A 21,768-nucleotide genomic window follows, 5' to 3' on the forward strand; every position below is an offset into this window, starting at 1 on the left:
CATTTTGGGAAAAAACGTATTATCTTTCTTTCCAAGAGCTGAGAAGATTTGTACTACGCTCATGTGAGCGGTGTTGTTGTCTAAATTTCTGCAAGAAAGTGTGTTTTCCAAAATGCATTTGCAGAAATTAGCTATTTCATTTCAACTTTAATAAATACAGTTTAAGTTGAATAGCCTAAATGAAGAGAATATCATAGAAAACATGAAAGTATCAAAACAAAATCCAAACATTTAAAATATGAGTCCAGTAAAAGATCTGGGTATGTTCAAATAAAATGCGTATTACTAGTAGTTAACAGTTGATATACAGTATATAACATAGTTTTACACATACAGTACATAGACAATATATATGATATAAGGTGACTAGGTTTAGCTGTGTTATAATTTTCAGTATTTTAAATGAACAACAAAAACACCACATACATTACATGCTTGTAGAAGTAACATTACACAGTTATGAATCTTGAAATGTAGTTCACAATAAAGTTGTTTTTGCCTCACAGCGTCATCTGTCATATCATCCCATGAGGGAGAACTGTTTGTTTGATTAAAGCACATGAAGTCAGGCCATTAAAAGTCTTCTGTCAATGCTTTGGTGAAAAAACTGTGTAAACTGTGATGAATAATTCAGAGACAACTATCATTTTACTTGAGATTAGCTTGCAGGGTTGCCATGGTAGAAAATGCATGTATTATTTAATGGCAGTGTGAGTGTGACTGTAAGGCAGCTTAGGCTCTCAGTCATTTTTAGTTCAGTTCAAACTGTGAGGATTAAACGTGGTAGTAATCCATGGGAAACAAAATAGAGCGTCTGAGCTGTATGTTTAACTCCGAATGAGAAGGAAGGAGCTACACTGCAGGGTTGTGGACCATGTAATGTGGCAGCGGGTTTGCAATGGAGGGGACAATGCTGACGGCAGGACAGGAAAAGCCACAGAAGCGGGTGAGGTTCCGCGTGGCTTCGGGGAACAGCGGCCGGGTGCTGAAGGAGATGTTCAAAGATGAGGGGCCTTCAGACTCCCTGGATTCAGACTGTACCAGCAGCTCTGACGCCGACCGGGCCAGTACCCCCTCTACAAGTGGAGAGGCACAGGGACAACTGTATGGATACCTGGGCTCTGAGCTGGATGACAGTGAGAGTGAGCCTGATGAACTGCTCATGTACGCAGGGGCCACCAAGGACTGGACATTCACCACCAAGAGGGTCAACATACTCAGTAAAAATGGGACTGTGAGGGGGGTCAAAAACAAAGTCAGTGCAGGTCAGGCTCTGTTTGAAAACCTTCCCAATTCCAACAGTGTAAGTATATTAAACAAGGCTTGTTTTTATCTTATTTAATATAATATGTTTAATGATACAACATTACTATTGTGTCAGTTGTTTCAACTCTAGTTCCCATCAGAGTTTCTGTCTCCTGACTGAAGTCTAGTTACATGTAGGAGCGAAATGACTGGGATAAAAGCTGACAATAGAAGACAGAGCAATTAAAGATTAATGATGCATTTCATTAAGTGTTTCAAGAGAAACTAATCAGGTTAATGAATTCTCAGCATTTCGCTTTCTAGTGTTCCTGCACAAAGATCTATTTGTTATTCTTAGGTAACTCTTGGCCTGTGTGCCGATGCCAACGTGTTATAGCAGGTCATATCCAAGAAACTATTCCTCTGCAATGTGGCATTACATCAACAAACAGCGTCACTGTAGACGAGTTAAAGCTTCTCGTCATGATTAAGTGAGATAATCTTTCTTACGGCATGACTGTGCGATGTTTAAATACACATCAGGTGAAAAGGTCAGGTCTAACCCTACCAGAAAATTCTAATGTTTCTACATGTTTTATCAGTTTAAGAATCTCATATATTTTACATTATTACCGATCATTTTCCAAAGTATGGCATAGCTTCTTACATTTTTCAATGTTTTTGACTTATTTACCTGACGTATTTCATCACAATGAACATGTATCTTTATTTAAATAATATGTATTCAATCTAACAATGAGACTTTAACTGTATCCTTACAACAAAAAGAAAAATGGCAAACCATCATATCTTGAATCATTTTAAAGATACCTCCCCAAAATAATTTGTTTCTGATTTTTTTTTTTCCTCAAAAAAAAGTTGAATTAGTTAAACATTATTAAAATTACATTTATTCTTTTTCCCTAAATGAAAAATCCAGAATCTATGAATGATAAAATATTTTGCTGGATGCAAGATGTCTCCTTCTTCACTATAATGTGTATTCTTAGTGTTTGTGCACTGAAGGCTTCAAGTTTTCAAAAGACACTTGTGTAAGGTGTATACTGGAAGACGATTGGCTCAAAACTAGTTGTGATGTAACAAATAATGCTTGTTGGTACACACCTTGGACTCTGATTTTATGGTGAACACAAAGAAACGTTCTTTGTACAGCAGATAAATGTGATAACAGCCTTTTAATGTCAAACTCTACAAATACATCATTCTCCACAGCGAAGCTCAAACATCCAACTGAAGAAACAAGAAGCAAAGCACATTTTTAAGCGGAGGGAGACTTTAGGTGTGAGTCTCTGTTGAGATAAATGGAAACCAAGGATGCTTTGAGGAGAGATTGTTCAAAAATATAAAAATCTATTTGATGCTTTAGGAAAGTTGAACAAATAATACATAACTTATAGTAAAAAATGTTTACACATTATGACTACTTTCTAATAAAGCACCTTTACTAATGATTTGTAGATCAGTTATCTAAACTATTAATAAAACGATTAGAAGACAACGATTTGGGTTGCCAGGTGGAAAAAAGTGGCAAGTGTTTTTTTTTTCTATTTGGAGGTAATACAGTTATAAATGTTATTAATCATTAGTATATTCTTAAAAACTAGGATGTTTCATACTAGTAAGTAGTCATACAATACAATCAGTCAGAAGGATTTTTCACAACCTGGCAACCCATTCATTGCTAAGGTGAAAAATCATTAATGGCATATAACTGACCTGTAAAACTAATTTGTGTATAGGTATAAATAAAGGCATTGAAGTAGCTTATTAATAGTGGTACCAAACATGAAAAGTGAACACAATTAGATTACAAATCATAATCTACAGTATAATATCTTCGTACAGCATATTGTTTCTGGGAGGCAGGAATTGATCTCTAAATAATTAATGTGAACCTCATATTCAACAAAAAACACTAGAGGTAAACGTAATCATATAACTATAATATGGATTTTGGCTCCCCTGTAGATGGAGTTCTCTCTTGAATTTGGACGGATAGTGATCTACACTACAGGTTTCCGTGTGGTGAGGACCACCTTTGAGCGCTGCGAGCTGGTCCGGAAGATCTTCCAGAACCACAGGATGAAGTTTGTAGAGAAGAACATCGCCCTGGACTGTGAGTACGGGAGGGAGCTGGAGGAGCGCTGCAAACGTGTGGGAGAACCTCCTTCATTACCTGTCGTATTCATAGATGGACACTACCTTGGGGTTAGCTCTTATTACTCCTTTTCTAATGATATCTGACTATTACATCTTTCAGAAATACACAGAGACTAATTTTTTTAATTAAATTGAATTTTGGCTTAATTTGTTTTGCAGGGGGCCGAGAAAATACTAGACATGAATGAATCAGGAGAGCTTCAAGATCTTCTGACAAAAATTGAGGTTTGTTTTTATAGAGTGTTCCTTGGAAACATGAATATTTGATGATGAGCAAATGGATGATTTTCCTGTGAATCAGGGTGAGCTGCCTGCTTGATTTGACACACATGATGTTAAATTATTCATACGCTTCCCGTTGGATCTAGTGAGCGATATTATGTGTGCATAGGGTGATTATAAAGTCATAATAAATTAACGCTTTGTGTTAGTCCAAAGTCATTGAGATGAACACAGTGCAAACAGGAGCATACATTTCCCCTCACTGGTCATGTCATCAATAAAACATGAGCATGCTGCAAAGTAAAAGATGCATGCACATCAATAAGTGACCATCAATAATCGAGGGCCTGTTATTGATTCTGCTTCCAACACATTTGTTCACATACACCAACGTAGAGCACATCTCTCTGTTGTACAAACCAGGATTGTGTAAAATGTTTCTGTTTCTGTGAAGCTCCAGATTCGTCAGTCACACAAGCACTGGCCTTTATTCAGGTCTCAGATATAATTTTGAGTTTAGACCCAAGAAAAACCCTCATAAGCGAGTGCAAAGCAGTGTGATGACATTTGAATCATGTATTCCAGTCACTGCAGGCTATTAAAAAAAATGCAGCTCTCAAAGGTCACGCATATACTCATCAGTCCATAACAGGCCAGTAACATGGCTTGATTGCGTGTTTAGCTGTATGCCTTCTAAAAAATTCACAGTTGTGATTAAAGCAATAGTACAACATTTTGGGAAATACTCTAAGATGATAAGATTCAAACCGCTGTCATGTCTAGGATCAATATAATGGTACAGCCAGGACATGCTTTGCTTATCTGCCTCTGTTTAACAGAGGCAGATAAGCTCACTATATATCTTATAGCTTGTTTAAGTCTGCACAAAAAACAGAGTTTAAAGACAACTAGAGCCAAAAAAGATCAGTTGACTGATGTATTAGTTGACCAATAGAAAAAAATGAGCAACTATTTTGATAATTGATTAATCTTTCAGTCATTTTTCAAGCCAAAAGCTTTGAAACATTCACATGTTCTAGCTTCTCAAATGGGAGGATTTGTTGCTTTTCTTTGTGCTGTATCATTTAATATGTAAATACAGTATATGTACTGAATATCATTGGACTGCTGAAGATGTCATCCTGGGGTCTGATGGGACTTTTTTCCCTTATTTATGATACTGCACAGACTAAAGGCTTTATCTAAAGTCTACAAAATAATCATCAGGTTTAGTGATAATGAAAATAATCATTAGTTTTGGTGGATTTTGGCACAGCATTATATTCGACCACATATTAATCGACAGGCTAAAACACCTGATAGACATTTCTGGGATTGCATTGGAGTGGTTCTCTTCCTATATCACTGATATGACCTTTGCAGTTTATGTTGGTCAATTTGTGTCGGTCACTGCGACAAATAAAAACAAAAAAGTTTCCTATTAAGAAATAACAGTTTAGAAGTGAACGGATAATAAAATGCCAGGGTCTTAGATTAAATTATACTAATAATTATTTATTTGAACCTGTCAAAAATTATGGCTTTGTGACCATTTTCGTCGCTTTCAGTTCTTTTCATCAAGGGGATTTTTGCTGTAAGAAATTCAAAATATGTCTGCCTTGGAATTACAACTCTGAAAATGTCATGAATGGTTTTGCTCGTAATTACGGACCTTCATGATATGATGGAAATGTAGCCCAAGTGCCGCACTATTTCTTGGCCGGCTGAAGTGATACCCATGAGTCTCACTGGTTGCTTGGCAACCTCATGAAGATGATAAGACACCAAGTCATTGTATCCAGCCAAGAAGAAATCCTGCACATTACCCATAATAACCAAAAGCAAAACTTGTCATTTTTACACCTCTGTTCCTGCAGCATTAAACAATCCAGATAAACCACATAGTGAATTCAAAGGTGCTGGATGGCAGATTTTTTCCTTTTGGTCAAAGAAAGTCTAGTGGTTTCCTGTTATTCTGCTAAGCTAAGCAAATCGGCTGCTGCTGTAGTTTCATATCTACTGTGCAAAACTCATTGATCTTTTAGCAAGAAAGTGAGTATGAGTACTGTAAAGTTTGAATCTATTCATACAAGATCCAGCTAATTTTAAACCTTGTATCTACAAAAAGGTGGGTTTTACAAAGAGAGGGAAATTTGTGTTACATATAACTCTTTAGTTGTGAGTATTGGATATCTAATCAAGAATGTGAATATCTTCTCTAGAGGGTACAGCAGCCCCAAACGTGCCAGACCTGTGGGGGCTTTGCCTTCATCCCGTGCCCGACGTGCCATGGCAGCAAGATGTCCGTGTACCGCAACTGCTTCACGGATTCCTTCAAAGCCCTCAAGTGCACTTCCTGCAATGAGAATGGCCTGCAGCCATGTGTGAGCTGCAGCCAGTGAGGATGTTAAGTGCCTGATCCAACATCCTTCCTTCCTTGCTTCCTCCTCCAGGACCCAGCACAGGGCCCTAAACTGGACTACAACACAGGAAGTGAAATGACACACACCAGGAGTCTCTTTCATGGCCATTAACTAGTTTAAAAAAAGAAAAAAGAAAAAAAAAGCATTTGTAATAAAATCTTTGACTTTGTGGATTTGTTATTCTTGTGATGCATATGTTTCTATCTTTGTACATGATTTTTTGGTTGAAAATGAGTTCAACAGGCTTTTCCAATTAGTTAATTGCGTAAGTCCCATCAAAAACAAAGTGTCCAGTGAGGAGCAGTGAACTAGGCTCACCTCTGGTCAACTTAAGCTTGTTACTAAATTAGTGAGGAGGATCCTTCGTTTACAGTGCTCTCTCCACTAATCCTATATCAGACAGAGCTAAAGATAACAGACACAGAGGACACAGAATGGAAGTTGAGGGCTACATTTGAAAGCAGCAGAGGGCATAAAACTGCATATATCATTCAAACTTATGACAAACACACCTAAATTCAAATAAATCAAGGAAATCAGACTGAAATCTTTTTTTTAAATAGTAGTTTATATAATCTCTCAGCATACGTACAAACACAAAAGCATATCTTGAAGCAGCACAATGCAATGTTAACAACTGGTTCAATAATGTATTTGCTGCTTAAGGATTTAGGTTTGCATTGAATAATAAAACTCATGCAGAACTTAATGTGTTCCAGTTGTATTTAACCCTAAAACAAAGAAAGGTTTTTTTTTTAGTTTTTTTTAATTTTTTCACAATTCCAGCATGAAAATGAAGACACACCACTATCACACTGTCGAGCCAACCATCCCTCCGATAACCCTGAATGACATGCAATCCTCGCCGTTTTGTGTTTTTAATGGATGATGTCATTTGGCTGCCATCCAAGGGGTCAGGGAAACGAAGCAGCGCAGCGGCAGCAGCAGCACAGCTCTCTATGCTGTCATAGCCCTGTACAATGCTGCTTGAACATGATTAGACAAGGCAGCACTGTAAAGAGGCTAAAAGCGTAGAGCATGGTAACGATGATGAGGATGGTGGTGGTGGTGATGATGATACTCCTCCGCCGTGAAGACTTCCCCTGCCATCATCGCACACTACCTGGATTGTTCTAGATGCTCCTGCACCTGTGATTGAAACAGCAACCAAATCGATTATTTAGGGGAGGGGACACACACACACACACACACACACACACACACACACACACACACACACACACACACACACACACACACACACACACACACACACACACACACACACACACACACACACACACACACACAGGCGTATAAAAGAAAAAAGAAAAAAGAAAAAGAAAAAAAAAAGGTTGATGAGGTTAGGTCATGTATGGGCAATGGGAGGTGATATATATATTGCTGCACAGAGTCTTCTTGCTTTAATTCAATAGCGCACCGAAGAGTGATGGGGTTTGGGATTTTGTAACCACAGGCTTGTGGTGATGGAAGGGAGGTTTGCATGAAAATCTGAGAGCCCAACTGTGCAGGTTTACTGCGCCCCCATCTGTGGGCTCCTGGAGACGAAAATGTTGGAAGAAAAAAAAAAAAGGATGCATTGACAAATACATCAAAAAACACCACATTTTTAAAAGTCGCTCGTACCTTAACCCAATTCATGATCGCAAAAAGCAACGATGTAATGTGCAGAGGGCTGCGGAGGGATTGAAGCTGTGTTTGGTGATCTCAAGACGTGACAGGCGCGCCTCGACGTATGTTTTCTTTATAATAAGAAAAAGCCAAATCAGACAGATGATCTGGTTGTTGTTTTTTAATCAACGTGCAAAAGCGAACCTTAACCCGAGGAGGGGAGACATGAAAGGAAACGAGATGGGCAGTGGCACTGGCACAACTGACTTGGGAATGGCATGAGGAGACATGACACTGATATGCGCGCAACACCCAAAATGTGAAGACAACATTCAATGGTCAAAAACCTGCAATGGCGTTTGTCCGCATTTTCTCCGCTCTCCGGGCTCGGCGAAAAATTATTTCAGTCGAGTAGTCTAGTGTGGTCCAGCCGCGATGCTGTGCGTAATGTTTTGAATGGTCGGTCAATGCGCAGCCTGGTTGGAAATGACTGTTTTTATTGACGTCAGCGCACAGGCTAGCGCCCCCCTCCTCCTCTCTTCTCTATCATCCATACAACTGCACCATCTAATGGACTTGGGTTTACATTCCAGTCAACCATCTGAGCTTTAAACAGGAAACAGGCCTCCTCTCCTATACCAAGGCTGGAAAATTCACCTTTTTCTGTTTAGATGCGCTAATGTAAGTAAAGGTATTCCCAAATACTACAACGGTCATTCAAAGTGCAGTCTAAACTCTTGCAAGACACCCAATATGTTGTGAAGATGTTGAAACGAGGCAATACTGTCCAGAACATATTATTGTAATCACATAGTATATACTTTACATTACATAAAGCATACATGATATTTATATAAAGCAGAGCTGTCACATAACATGAAAAAAGGAAAGAAATACACATGCATGCCAAAAAGGAAAGCAAAATAATTTAATAAATTATTTCAAATTTATTCCAACTCCTTCAGCAGTGGCAACATCATAATAACCAAAGGGAAATATTACACTATTAACACCTTCAAAAATATATATTTTAACCCTCCCAACACAGATGAAATGATTCTGGCCGGCCCACCTCCTGAAGCAGAATGAGAGGTTTAACTTTGTTAGCAGGCAGGTGTGTCCCATGCTGCAGCTGTAACTGTGTGCTGGCAGTAAATACAGAGCTTGAAGTGAAAGCACAGTTTAAGTATGTTTCATAATAAGATAAAGTTCACTTGATGATCTGGTATACACACACTGTACACTGGTTACATTTTGAGATACTGAAACATTGACATTTCCATGTTTGACAGCCATTTGTACAGCTCAACACAGGATGAAAGCTGAATGATGTGGGGATTGTCCATTTGAGTGACACTTTGTGTCATTATAGACAATTTATTTAAAATGGGTGGGAAAAGGGGCGAGGACATTTTCATCCCATCTTTGGAACAGTACAATCAGTCATCTCCTGATCAGCTGCCAACCTCACGAGACAAAGTTACTTAACCTAAAATTTGAGAGTAAAATACATTTTTGAGTTTGGAGCTGGCAAAGAGAGGGATGCCACTGCCTACATTCCTGGCTTGTAACAGTGTTTATTTTTTTTATTATTTAACCATCTGTAAAGATTAAGATCCCTAATAAAGGTTTCATTGATACATTTGTTAAAGTTTTCTAATATACTTTTGCATAAGCTGATGCTTGTTAGGTGCTATTGTATTCAACATAAAATCACTCTATATTATAAATCAAATGAAAAGTCTTAACATATTTTTGCATATTTTTCAAGTATTTGCAATACAAAGCTATTCTTTACAAATTCTGTCATCTCGGCATTTTCAGTTCCTCAGTTTTAACATTAACAGAAAGAAAAACATATATTTTCTAGCAATTAAATAAGTCCTGTTTGAATATGTAGCTCTCAGGTTTCCTTTGTACTAATGAAGGAAACACTATCACTGTGGATCAAGCATAACATTAAAGTTAAGTACAAGTCTGTGAACTGATACTGGTCCTGTTCTTGATTCTGAAAGACTCATAATTTCAACCAAACCCAATCACATGGAGGAATGAATACAAGCCAAAAACCAGACTACACTGTTGTACCTTTGTGTGAACTGTGACACAGATTCACATTTCTCTTAAAATTCAAGGATTAATGACAGTCTTTAACCAGAAACTCGCACTGGAGCGTAAAGTCTCGGTACAACTAACTCACGACTAAGTTCAAGCAACTCAAAGAAAGCACAATTATTGCCCCGACATTGTCCTTGTATATGGTTTTGGGCTCTCCTACAGTAAGACTTGATGACTTGGGCAAAGACGGAGGTTTGTTTTGTTTCAGAATGGGAGGCAGATTGCGGAGGCAGGCTTGGCCATCCTTTCACCTTTTCTTCTGGTAGGTTCCCGTTACAGTAGAGACTCAGCAAATATTATAATATCTCCAAGTCCACATGACGAACCTCTGGGTTACGTTGCTGTGGGAGATAAAACAAATCCCTGCTTATAAAATGACCTTGAATAAATAAAAACAAGACAAACAATCTGAAGCACTAAGAGAGACAGTTTCAAGCTGTAGTGTGGTCACAGCTGGACAACAGCTAGAAAGCAGAAAGCGTTCATTTTGATGTTTCGGTACCTTGAGTTCTTTCTCCAAGCGGTCCACCTCAGCCCCCAGGGTGTCAATGATGTTCTCTCCATGTTTCAGCATAAAGATCTCCAGCTCCTCGGGGGTCTTCACTTGCTGAATCTCCTGCAGAGACAATAAAGTGCACAACAAGCTTTATCAGTAAAAAAAAAAGACAATAATACGTAAGATCACAATATTTTCTGCTAAAGTTGGAAAGGTTTGAGAGAGTTTTATATGTTTTGTTTTTTTTATGTGGTCACTGATATGAAGTGAGCAGGCATCTACTGGAAGAAGGTGATGTAATGATGACAATAATGATGCATTACCCAAAAATCCATCAATGTTAATTTAAATTAAATGTGGGTGCTCCACAGAGTAGAATACATTTCAACAAAAACATGCCTGGAACTTACTTAAAAGATAGCTTCACAGTTTTTCATGTCAGTCTTTAAACAAAAGTCAGGTGTCCATATGAAACAGTGAAACAGGTTTTAATTGCTGTAATCATTCCTCTGGTTCATACTGACCAGTACAAGACTCCTTCCTAATGCTCTTTTAATGTAATCCAGAGTTCTCATTTTGTGCAAAAATTGATTGAATGAAAAGTGATAATAATTTGAGTCAGACTTAGTCAAATAAAGTGAAAATCTTTTTAGTACAAAATTCCTTCTTTTTGTTTTCATGGACATTTTTTCCTTGTTGAGCTGGAACAAGGTTTTACACAAAATCAGGAGTGTATATTTTGTCCCCCATTATTTTCATTATACACACATTAGGAAGGGATCTTTACGTCCAGTATAAACAGGAGGAATGATTACAGTGAGCAAAACCTGCTTCAATCTTCATACAAGCACCTGATTATTGTTTCAAGACTTGAACACTTGGAATCAATCCTTTGACTTATCACTATACCTAATAATTACTACGAGGCAATAACACTTAAGTTATTACAAGACCCTGTGTGAACAACAGTGTGAGTACTATTGTGTTGTAAGGATGAAGTATCCTTATGCACTGAGCAGCAGAGCTTGCTGCTGTCATAAAAATATACAGTCAAAAGTAATATTTATAGGTAAATGATGACATTTTGTTCACTCTCTCACAACATACAACTGTCATGATGACATTAACAAGAAAAATAAAATCAATTATCCTGGAATGAAACTGACTTGGGTTTGGCGTTATTGATCATGTGTCTGTCGTTAGCAATGAGTTGACAGCAAAAAAAGGCAGTCAGGAAGATTCATGATGCAGTTCAAAACCTTACAATATGATGATGTTTTTGACAGTGTAAAAAATATTTATACCAAAGGAGAGGAAAAAAAAACTTACATTGAGAATTTGGTCAATGTCTTGTTTTTCCAGATAAGACCGTGTCACCACTCGGCCATCAAAGTCAACTTCAGCCTTGAAGCGCACTTTACTGAGGCCCAAATCAGTGGCCTTCACATCGTGGATAGCCCTGCTCAAAATAAAAGTATCAGTCAATCTCTGGGGCTGTCAAGTGGAAAAATTATACAACTTTAACTTAGTATGAGAACAGAGCATTGCTGCTGAGGATTTCTATGACAAAATGTTCAAATCTGTGTAGATAAAACGTACAATGAAACAGGTCACAATACCAAAACTGTTTCTTATTCACACATCCATGTTTTCACTATGTTTTGCTCTGTGTACTGTGACCATAAAGAAAGCTGCATGTAAAGACCAATAAATACCACGTGGTCTATTTATAACTCTGAATGTTGTCCATTAACATTAGTGAAGCCATAAAGTCTATGTCAGACCATGTGCAGTCACTCACTTGGTGGTTGATTGTGATTATTTGGATTCACATTAATGATTCCAGACCTGATGTCGATGCCTGGTTCACATTTTAACAGCCATGCGGTTGAATGTGTGCGTCTGTGCGTTTGCTGACCTTACAGCAGGGTCGTTCTCCAAGAACTCTGTGAGCTTCTGAACGCGTTCAGCCTGTATGGAGCGTCCCAGCAGCGCCTCTGTGTTCGTGTAAATCAGGAAGGCCGAGACGGCGCCCAGCAACGTGCCCACGCCCAGGGAGCCCAAACTGTCGTAGTACGGGTTACCTGGGACAACACAGAGAGGGGCAGAAGAAAAGAAACGGAAATTTAAAATAATAGTTTAGAGGCCAAAGTTCATAAACACAAAAAGACAGAGGCTTATCCTGAGTGCCGTCTGGCACATGAACAGGAGAACAATAAATTCTAGTATAGAAAAAAGATGATGATACAGTGAAGCAATAAAAGTCTGAACTTTCTAATCCCATGGTTTAGAACAAGTGCTTATGTAACTATAGACAACAAGAATACACTGAAACTAACAGATACACTATTAGTATGTCATACAGGGTTTGGGGTCTTGTTTTTTCATTGATGAGGGTCTCTCTGTATTTTTGCTTACCTGTGAGTGAGGTAAGCCCCATGCAACTGGCGGCCATAATTACGCCAAGCACAGCAGCAGCATCCTCCAGCAGCACGACATTAGTACTGGGATCTCGACTCTGCATCACTACACATGTAAAACAAGCAGTTTTTATCCACGTCATACAAATTTGGGATTCATCCAGAAAACATTTACATTTGCTGTCAGAAATGCGTCTTCTGATTTCGTACTTTCCTTCACAACGTGCAAATCACTGAATGAAACGGTCTGTCTGCAGTGACAGAAAACAGCTGGTCTCATTTCACTCCTGATGTGAGATTCATCCATATTAAACTGATGTTAGGTGAATTCAAGTTGGCTCTTGCATCTGCCCAGATCTAAGCACACTGCAGCACTTCTCTCTCAGAGTGCAGGAGCCATGTTCATTTAAATGTATATATTTGTTATTCATGTTTATGCCACTTTACAATCAGTTTATCTTGCCTAATTATTTCGTGTTTATACATAGTGAACAATCCTGGGACAGCACTGGTAAAATGTGAAGATTTGTATAAGATATCTGGACATTTATTGGAAGCAGCCCCTCACTGCTTGTTTAAGCGTGGCAATTAGTCATTACACAGAGTATATTGTTGGAAAAAGAGCGGAGATTACACATGTGGTTTGGAAAAAGGGAGTACAATGTAAGTAAATTGCTGATTACTGCAGGTATATTGTAAAGTGAGGGGAAAATTGAGTTCAAAACATTTATTACACAGAAATTTACACTAAAATATTTTTTGTTGTACAAACCATATTCATAAAAAGAGAGTCCATGCACTTGGGCACTCTTCTTTATCTCATTGACGGCTACAAGCAATGTGGCTGAAAAAGAAAAACACAGAAATAGATGTTTAAGTACAAATTGCACAATATCAAAATGTCACAGAAGATGCATTTTATTGTAACATACCTCCTTCAGATACCAGAGAGCCTGCCAAAATACAGTAGGCCTGGAACAGAGGATTATAACACAGTTGATGGATCTTTTTTTTTTAATTTTTTTTTTTTTTAATCTTGGATTACAGGAAAGATTTAAATCCAGACACTCACCCATAGCAAAGATTCAATGGGCTGTGGGTGCAGCAGTCCCATAATGCCGTGGTACCAGGAGAGGCCTGCTCCCATCATAAAAATACCCACGCCGCTGATGAGGGAGGCGATGTAACGCATGTTGGAGAAGCCATACCTGGAAAAAGACAAAGGGTCTTCATTAAAACTGGATTAGGCAGCTGTAGGTAGGTGCAGGTACTGTAATGACAGACCCCAATTAATTTGATATCATAGGGTAACATTTGGAGATTTTTCACCAGGGCTGACAAAAATGACTCTACCAAACTTAGTTTATTGAAAGCTTTTGGTAGAAATCGCTGGTCTTTTGTCTGACTTCTGCCTGATGTTTTTGTCTTGTCATAGTGTTGTGATAGCGTTCAATGTTGAATATTCAAGCGATACTTCTACTTCTACTTTCACTCTTTACTTCGACTCTTTGGTGTAACAATGGACCAAAATTCTTTGGGGAAGACTCAATTTCCACTCATCATCTTTCTTCTAGTAATATAGTTTATTATAGGTGTGGTGCTTACGGGTGCCCAGGGTCAGGGTTGCGGACTGATTGGCTGATTCCCAGAGCAAGCAGGGCCTGATTGCAGGTGTCGGCCAGAGAGTGGATGGCCTCGGAGAACATGCTAGCTGATCCAGTGTAGACCCAAGCCAGGAGCTTGAAAAAGAAATTCAGCCCATTGCTGCGGACAAAGAAAACCAGAAAATGAAACAGTCACAGGGCAATGAAAGAGTTTATCTGGGCAAGATTACTTAATGGTAAACAGTAGCTATGGCTGAGGTGGTTCACATATTTATCAGGTTGTTGATGCTGGACGGCAAATGTGAACAACAAGCAAAAAACTATTTGGTTGGATGTTTAAGTTTCCAATAGTTTGAAGCCAACTGAACTAACAAGCGACAATTAATCCTATTTTTTGCTACTAAAAGTCCAACTGAAAACACATTTGGTCAAACTTTTTTGCAGTCCAAATTGCCCTTTATTATAATAAAAGAATAAAATGTGTTCAGGACAGCTGGTGGGCTGCCAGAGTGCCAGTATGTCACTGTACGGAACGAAAGATAAAGTAAACAAACTTGCAATGTAGCTACAGTACTGTGCAAAATATTTAGTCCTACAACAGATGGTTTGGCCCCCACAGAGTCCTGAACTCAGCATCCTGGAGTCAGTCTGGGATTACATGATGGGAAAGAGGCAACTGAGCCTAAATCCACACAAATCCACGCAGGAAGTTCACCAAGATGCAGGAACGACTGACCGGCCAGATCCTTTGAAAAACTTTGTGCAGGTGTACTGAGGAGAACTGGTGTGGTTTGAAAGGCAAAGCTATTCACACCAAATACTGATTTGATTTAGGTTTATTCTGTTTACTGAACTCTATATGAATTTAACTGATAAATAAAAACAGCATTATTTCTGAAAGTATCCTCACTTTACATTTAGTGCCTACATTTTTGCACAGCAATGTACATGTCGTAGGCAGACCATGTTGTTAGCAGTGGTAGTGGACCACACCAGCATCTAACCAGACTAGTGATTTTTGATCAGTCACAAGACACACGTTAGACTGTCTATCTGCATATATTTGATTAACTTAATGGAAACGAGTTTTCCATGTATGTCGGCGGATGACAAAAAGTATTCTGCAGAATTAACCAAAGAGTATGAAATCTACATTTTATCCCTTTTGGTTTCTTTTTTTTCATAAAGAACACAGATGCGTTTGCTGTAGTAATTTAATTACAGCTGAACTTCAACTTTTTTCTGTTTGATGCAAAAATCTCTCATGTTTTATGTTATGATGCTTCTGAATCACAGAAATTGCACCCAGACCGGATCTCGCCTGCAATATGCACTTAAGTAATTGAGTCCTGTGTGTCTGCTGTTCATGTGATTGCACATGTCCTCTAACACAATCATCCTAATCAAATAGGCCACTGGAGCTCATGTGAGAACAAGATTCCCCTGCTACTAGTCTGTGTCATTATAACGCACGCTAGCAGTAAAGAGTCAAAATTCTACAGCACAAAATATTTCTTTATAATTAACAGTTAGAATCTGTTTCAGCAACAAACTTTATCAGGGATAGATTTTGTTTTTGTTTTCAAGCTTTTCAAGATCTGAAAAGTTACACTCATACTTTTCGTTATACTATATGTAGTAACCCTGCTGAGAACAGACTAATGGTTCTTAAGTCTAATCCAATACCTCCTATTGTGCGTACTACAGCTAAGTAAAGTCGTTGGGAAAAACATTGCAGCAAAACCAAAAAGCATTCAGCAGCAAGAAGAGAGAAATATAGCATAAAAACTCACATGCAAATAGCGACCATGACCACCTTTCCTGGCCCTTCTAGAAATGTTGTCCTCTTGCCTGATCGAGGCTTTATGAAACAAAGAAGAAGATGTGAATTGTCTGCAATGTGCAGTTGAAGAAGAAAGAAGAAAAGCATCTGTTAGCCAGTGTAGTGGGTGTTTTGCTACTATTCACCTACCGCATAGTGATTCTAGTCAAAATTAATTAATTTAGCTACTGACTTTAAACCAAATATACATGTGTTATGCATTTCCTGCCTTCTTATCATTTATAAACTTATATATAGTTCTCTCACAAAGCATACAGGGGAGACACTGACAAAACAAGCCAGTGGAGTATAGAATATACCATCACATACCAGAGAAGTACAGACCAGTACAATAACATCAGCATCATACAGTTAAAGAGGGGGGGACTGCATGAATGACAACAGATAATGACATTGTCATTTAGATGCAGTGACCTCAATAAAAGGGACAGAGGTCACGCAAACACCACGGGATGCTGTAACAGTGATCAGACAAAACACTTTCATTTTTCTTTCACATACAAAAAGGATTTTGGAGATAATAAGAAGATTTTCTTTTTTTAAATACGCACCTTAGTATTTCCCCAAAAGTCTTTGTATTCTTTCAACAACTGTTGATTCCGAAAAATATCTGGAGGTGAGCAAACAACAGATTAGAGATAAATCGTCGACAACTATTTGGATAGTCAGTTAATCAGTTTTAGTCATGTACTCGGGACATATTTTTCACAATTTCTGGACATTTAATAGACCGAATTATTAATTGAGGAAATCACTGACTGATTAATTGATGATGAAAATTATCATTAGTTGCAGCCCTACAAGAGATACACATAAAACAATATGCCAGTGTCAAATTAATATTGGTTTAGATCAATCAAGTAAGCCTATATGAGATACATAATTAATTATAATACATTTTCTGCAAGCTCCAAAGTGCAAATTTGGCTTGGTTCTGGTACACCCAAATAAAAAAGTTAGTATCAAATATATTAATATATTATCAAACACAAAAATGCAAAAAGCTGGCAGGGAAAACGAAAAACCTACTCTCTTGGTATTCTCTTTCCACCTCTTTCCTGAGGTTTCTCTCTCGGGCTAAAGCTTCATGGCTTCCCCAAACGTCAAGAGCTCTGATAACACACAGATGAAAGTAAATTAATCAAGAAAAGATAGAGAACAGCATTCATAAAAATGAAAATAACAGTGTTTAATGGGAGATATATGAAGTTGTGTATCATGCAGAAGGATTTTAAAACTAACTTGGCCTCCACGTCTGACCGCAGAAACACAGTGAAAGCCTCTGTGTCGTCGTGGGGGCTGCGTCTTCTGATCTTTCGAAGTTGCTCCAGATCACTGTGATTAGAGAGAGGGAGGAAAGACGAAAAGAAAAACACCTGTGTTAAATGGTGTCAGGCAGTCTTATATTAGCTAATCACAACAGCATGTTTACTTATTAACTCAAAGGAATGTGTGCGGTGGTTGTCGTCTGCCAGCATCTCAGCTACAGCAGCACTGAGCCAGCTACACAGAATACTTTGGCTTTCAAAACATACAGGTTGTCATAAATATTAAAAAAACACTGCATGTTTAAAAGAACATGAGTTACCTTGGTTTGAGGCAGAACTCGTTCATGGCTCTGACAGCAGTGATAAAGTTGTTCTGAGTGTACTTGGCTCCGTATTCCCTTTTCTTCAGGACAGCCCGCACTGAACATATGGCAGAGGGAAATATATTACAGTGTTTCAATGCCAGTTAAAATCTTGCATTCCTTATTGGTGTCATTTCTCAATTAACTATCAAAGGATGAATGTAAAAATATTTTACATGAATGCACAAACCCACCAAATCACAACCACAGTCTTTACTCTAAATCTGTTTCATGTGATATATGTGAAAACGTTGTTCACCATTACCTTTCACTTGAATTGTTTCAGTTTTAGTCAGCCCCTTAATGGTCGAACCTGTAAAGGCAACCAATTCAATTAGATAATAATACTTAATGAAAGTTACTTAAAAGCAAAATTATGTATGGGAGAGATATGAATTCTAAAAAAAATAAAAAATGCAACTTACCAGAACCATCTTCTGCTTGTGTTAACAGGTATGCCATTAAAACAAACAAACAAACAAACAAACAAACACACAGTTTCAGTCATTTCTAAAGGGAACACAGGTAATTACTGTGTACAAATGCCAAATGCAAGAAAGACAAATAGTTGAAATAGTTGAAACACTTTTTATGTCATTAGACAAAAACATAAAAGTCTGTCACCTGTGACTTTTGCAGCAGCCAACACCTTTTCAGCCACAGGAGCATCATCGGATGCAGTCTTTGGGGGACCATCTTTATTATCTCCAGAGGTAGAGTAGTATTGCACCTTGCTCAGCCCTAGAGAAGCAACACGGCAGTCTGGAAGGCTGAACCACAAAGAATGTATGCCTCCGCTTTGCCACCCTGTGCCACAGAATGAGATAGGTGGAAAGATACAGTACATGGATAAATACTTTAGTTTTCCAAAGGGGGATTAAAATGCCACAGCAACCACTCCACATAAATCAAACAGGTAAGCAATGTAAAAGCAACAAATGCAATTAAAGGCTAAATTATATAGATTCAAATATAAAATAAGAAATAATATGAATACAACAGATTTGATGGATGAAATAAAAGGAGCATTCTGTCCTCACTGTCAGAGGAGGAGCCCCCTCTCCCGACACAGAGGAGAAATATGTGATAAAGGATAGGGTCACAATTGTTCAAGTGTGTCTTAAAACAACAGTCAGTTGTCCTAATGAGCACTGAAAGAAATTTCCCTCACTGCAATCATTCATTGGGTTCATACCAGTTAATATGAGCTAACAAGCTCATATGAGGCTTAAGCAGTCAGTCATATCAACTGGATATCTGCCACATTTACGGTCCAATTTGCATCAAATTCCCTCTTTGTGTTTCCCTGTTGAGCTGTGGTGGAAGTTCAGTAAAAAGACTGAAACTTTGGCACTACAAAGACTAACGTTGAAATATATCTACTTGATTTGACTCATTTGGAAGACTGAAGTTTCATGTTAGCTTCAGATTAACTATTAGATACATTTATACACAGGAGGACTGTGGATTTTGTCCCCCATCCTTTATATTGTAAGTACATTATAATAGCACAATTACATTATAATAATGCAACTTTATAATAATAATAATAACATTTAAAAACAGAGTGCTTGTACAGACAAAACAAAAGCAGGATACTCAGAAAGCAATAAAACAGCGGCAAGACAGTTCATTTAGGCACATGATTTCTGTTTTAAGACAGACTTGAAACATTATGAGCCTCTCCTTTAATAGTTTGACTGTTTCTCGTTTATCTATCATAGAAGGGGCAACACCAAGGCTCAAGAGAAAGCAAATGCTGAAGCTAATAACTGGTCCTTCTCACCTTGGCACAGCTGGGGGAACCTCGGGGGCCGCTGGGACAGAGGCGCCCTACGCTGCAAGGAGACCCTGCAGATGACATGCCAGGGTCTGTGGGCCAGGCTGGGGAACATCCTTGCTGGTACCGATGTGCAGGAACTAGCTGTACGGGAGTCACAGACAAACTCCCTAGGTCACTGTTAGTGTTAGCTGCCCGCTTGGCAATTTAACTTCACCCCATTCAGACAGGTTAAACACCGAGTCTTGACACCAAAAAGTAATGTTAGCGTTAATGTGGCTACAAACAAACTCAGATGCTTCACACGGCGGACAACTGTGCCAAACTTAATTATTGTCATTAATAATCACTCGGCTAGTCCACTAATGCCTTCGCCGGCGGGCTAATAGCTGTGACGGAGCCGCAGCTACCGATCCCCGAGGCTACAGAGCCATACACTTAGCTAGCCTGTCTAACTTAGCATGTACCGCAAGCTATTAGCCGCGGTCAGTAACAAGTACTGTATAACATTTTAATTAATTCATATACAACCACAGCTGACTAGTAAGTACATATAGATGAGGTGATTCAGAAAAGTCATACCTTTCTGTGGTTAAGGTTGTTGTTGTGTATAATCTGTTTCCATTTTGAGAATCTATGACCAGACTGATGCTAGAAACCAAACACACACACGTGACCTGTGACGACAGCAAAGCGACCCTGATTGTGTTCTCGCGAGAGTGTCATTACTTTCTGTGTCATGTTACATCTTATCGCGATATTAATTAAAACTCATGGCATGCAAGGTCATTTTTCACTTTTTTTCACCCAATTATCTTTTTATTGATTTTCATAAATAGAACATATAGAACAAACATTACACAAGATACACATATAAAAATAAAATCGTTAAAGATAAATGAAAAATAGAGGGAAAAAAAGGGGAAAATACAGCATTTGTGGTCAACATATTACACATACAGTAATTGAAATAAGTATATAGTATAGAAATTGTCAGAGGTCCATAAGAGGTTTCCAAGTCTTCGGAAAAATATCACCATTATATTTTAAGGAGTAAGTACACTGTTCCAATCATATTTTTTAACCAGTCTTTTTTTTTTTTTTTACCAGTGGTGGAAAGTAATTAAGTATAATTACTCAAGAACTGTTTTTAATTACAGTTTTAAAGTGCTTGTACTTTACTTGAGTATTTTCATCTGATGCTGCTTAATAATTACACATCATCACAGCTCGACTCCATTACTTTTATTTGACAGCTTCAGTTACTTTTCACAGGATATTTAATAATAGATGATTATTATTATTATTGCAACTGTATAATAATAATAACATTTAAAAACAGAGTGCTTGTACAGAAAAACAAAAGCAGGATACTCAAAAAGCAATAAAACAGCAGTAAGACAGTTTATTTATGCACATGATTTCTGTTTTAAGACAGACTTGCAACATTACTATCCTTTAATAGTTTGACTGTTTCTCGTTTATCTCGTTTATCATTTATCTTAAGAAGTGATTTAAAAGAAGTCACAGATTCTGCACGCTTTATGTACTAAGGCATGTTGTTCCAAAGCCGAGGGGCCCTGATGGCAAAAGCACTGTCACCTTTACATTTCAACCTGGACTTTGGAACAGCCAGAAGGGCGACACCTGAGGATCTAAGGCTGCGGGCCAGCTCGTATGGAGTCAACATTTCTGCTCACAGTAACCGAAAACAATTGACACAATGGATAATATAACAAGCTTTTAAAATACAACACATTATTAAAGATGAAACCATTGGTTTCCAAACTTGTTGGCTTTTGACGTCTTACGTAGTCAAGGTCACATTAAAAATGTGTTGATAACAGTTTCACCAAATAGTGATTTTTCCATCTAACCTTCGCACATGGTTTAATTCAATAAAAGTTCAAATGATCCATCATTTTCACCAAAACTCAAAGATTAAAGAAAAAGACAAAAAACTGCAAACAGATTTGTGTATCAGAACTTGTTTTTTCCCCCTTCTTTCCTCTCCCATTAATCACCTCACAACCCCTCAGATTTTTCTGGTGACACCTTTGGAGGGGCCCAACCCCTAGGTTGAAAATTACTGGACTATAGTTAGATATCAGATCTTTATTCATTTTTTATAAACATGTAAGCAGCATTTCAGTGTTTTGTAGATGGTTGAGGTG

The 21,768-nt window shown here is 38.1% G+C and overlaps 2 protein-coding genes across 2 annotated transcripts; one reads left to right on the top strand and one right to left on the bottom strand.

The window, feature by feature from the left end:
* Nucleotides 1–898: 898 nt before the first annotated feature.
* On the top strand, nucleotides 899–6,050 carry grxcr1a (glutaredoxin and cysteine rich domain containing 1 a). Its single transcript, XM_062426094.1, has 4 exons — nucleotides 899–1,303; nucleotides 3,235–3,474; nucleotides 3,586–3,651; nucleotides 5,871–6,050. Exons 1-4 carry the CDS (start codon nucleotides 899–901, stop codon nucleotides 6,048–6,050), a joined length of 891 nt encoding a protein of 296 aa, XP_062282078.1.
* Nucleotides 6,051–8,575: 2,525 nt separating this feature from the next.
* slc30a9 (solute carrier family 30 member 9) lies at nucleotides 8,576–20,269 on the bottom strand. The gene is made up of 19 exons (XM_062425972.1): nucleotides 20,177–20,269; nucleotides 19,601–19,738; nucleotides 18,439–18,621; nucleotides 18,240–18,251; nucleotides 18,080–18,127; nucleotides 17,773–17,872; nucleotides 17,427–17,519; nucleotides 17,214–17,296; nucleotides 16,736–16,794; nucleotides 16,135–16,202; nucleotides 14,343–14,501; nucleotides 13,810–13,945; nucleotides 13,670–13,709; nucleotides 13,510–13,581; nucleotides 12,736–12,843; nucleotides 12,236–12,401; nucleotides 11,647–11,776; nucleotides 10,324–10,437; nucleotides 8,576–10,162 (listed from the first exon to the last, which is right to left on the bottom strand). The coding sequence occupies exons 2-19, from the start codon at nucleotides 19,707–19,709 to the stop codon at nucleotides 10,118–10,120; spliced, it is 1,725 nt and encodes a 574-aa protein (XP_062281956.1). The 5' UTR covers nucleotides 19,710–19,738; nucleotides 20,177–20,269; the 3' UTR covers nucleotides 8,576–10,117.
* Between the last annotated feature and the right edge of the window lie 1,499 nt (nucleotides 20,270–21,768).

Source organism: Scomber scombrus, chromosome 9, assembly GCF_963691925.1.
Source record: "Scomber scombrus chromosome 9, fScoSco1.1, whole genome shotgun sequence".
NCBI lineage: Eukaryota > Metazoa > Chordata > Actinopteri > Scombriformes > Scombridae > Scomber > Scomber scombrus.

Excerpts from the sequence above, each read along its gene's own strand:
- grxcr1a (XM_062426094.1), top strand. The coding sequence starts at position 899 with ATGGAGGGGACAATGCTGACGGCAGGACAGGAAAAGCCACAGAAGCGG. Across the intron at positions 1,304-3,234 it reads ACCTTCCCAATTCCAACAGT|ATGGAGTTCTCTCTTGAATT; the intron begins GTAAGTATATTA and ends GCTCCCCTGTAG. Across the intron at positions 3,475-3,585 it reads TAGATGGACACTACCTTGGG|GGGGCCGAGAAAATACTAGA; the intron begins GTTAGCTCTTAT and ends TTTGTTTTGCAG.
- slc30a9 (XM_062425972.1), bottom strand. The coding sequence starts at position 19,709 with ATGTTCCCCAGCCTGGCCCACAGACCCTGGCATGTCATCTGCAGGGTC. Across the intron at positions 16,203-16,735 it reads ACTTTTGGGGAAATACTAAG|CCTCGATCAGGCAAGAGGAC; the intron begins GTGCGTATTTAA and ends TGTTTCATAAAG. Across the intron at positions 11,777-12,235 it reads GAGAACGACCCTGCTGTAAG|GGCTATCCACGATGTGAAGG; the intron begins GTCAGCAAACGC and ends TATTTTGAGCAG.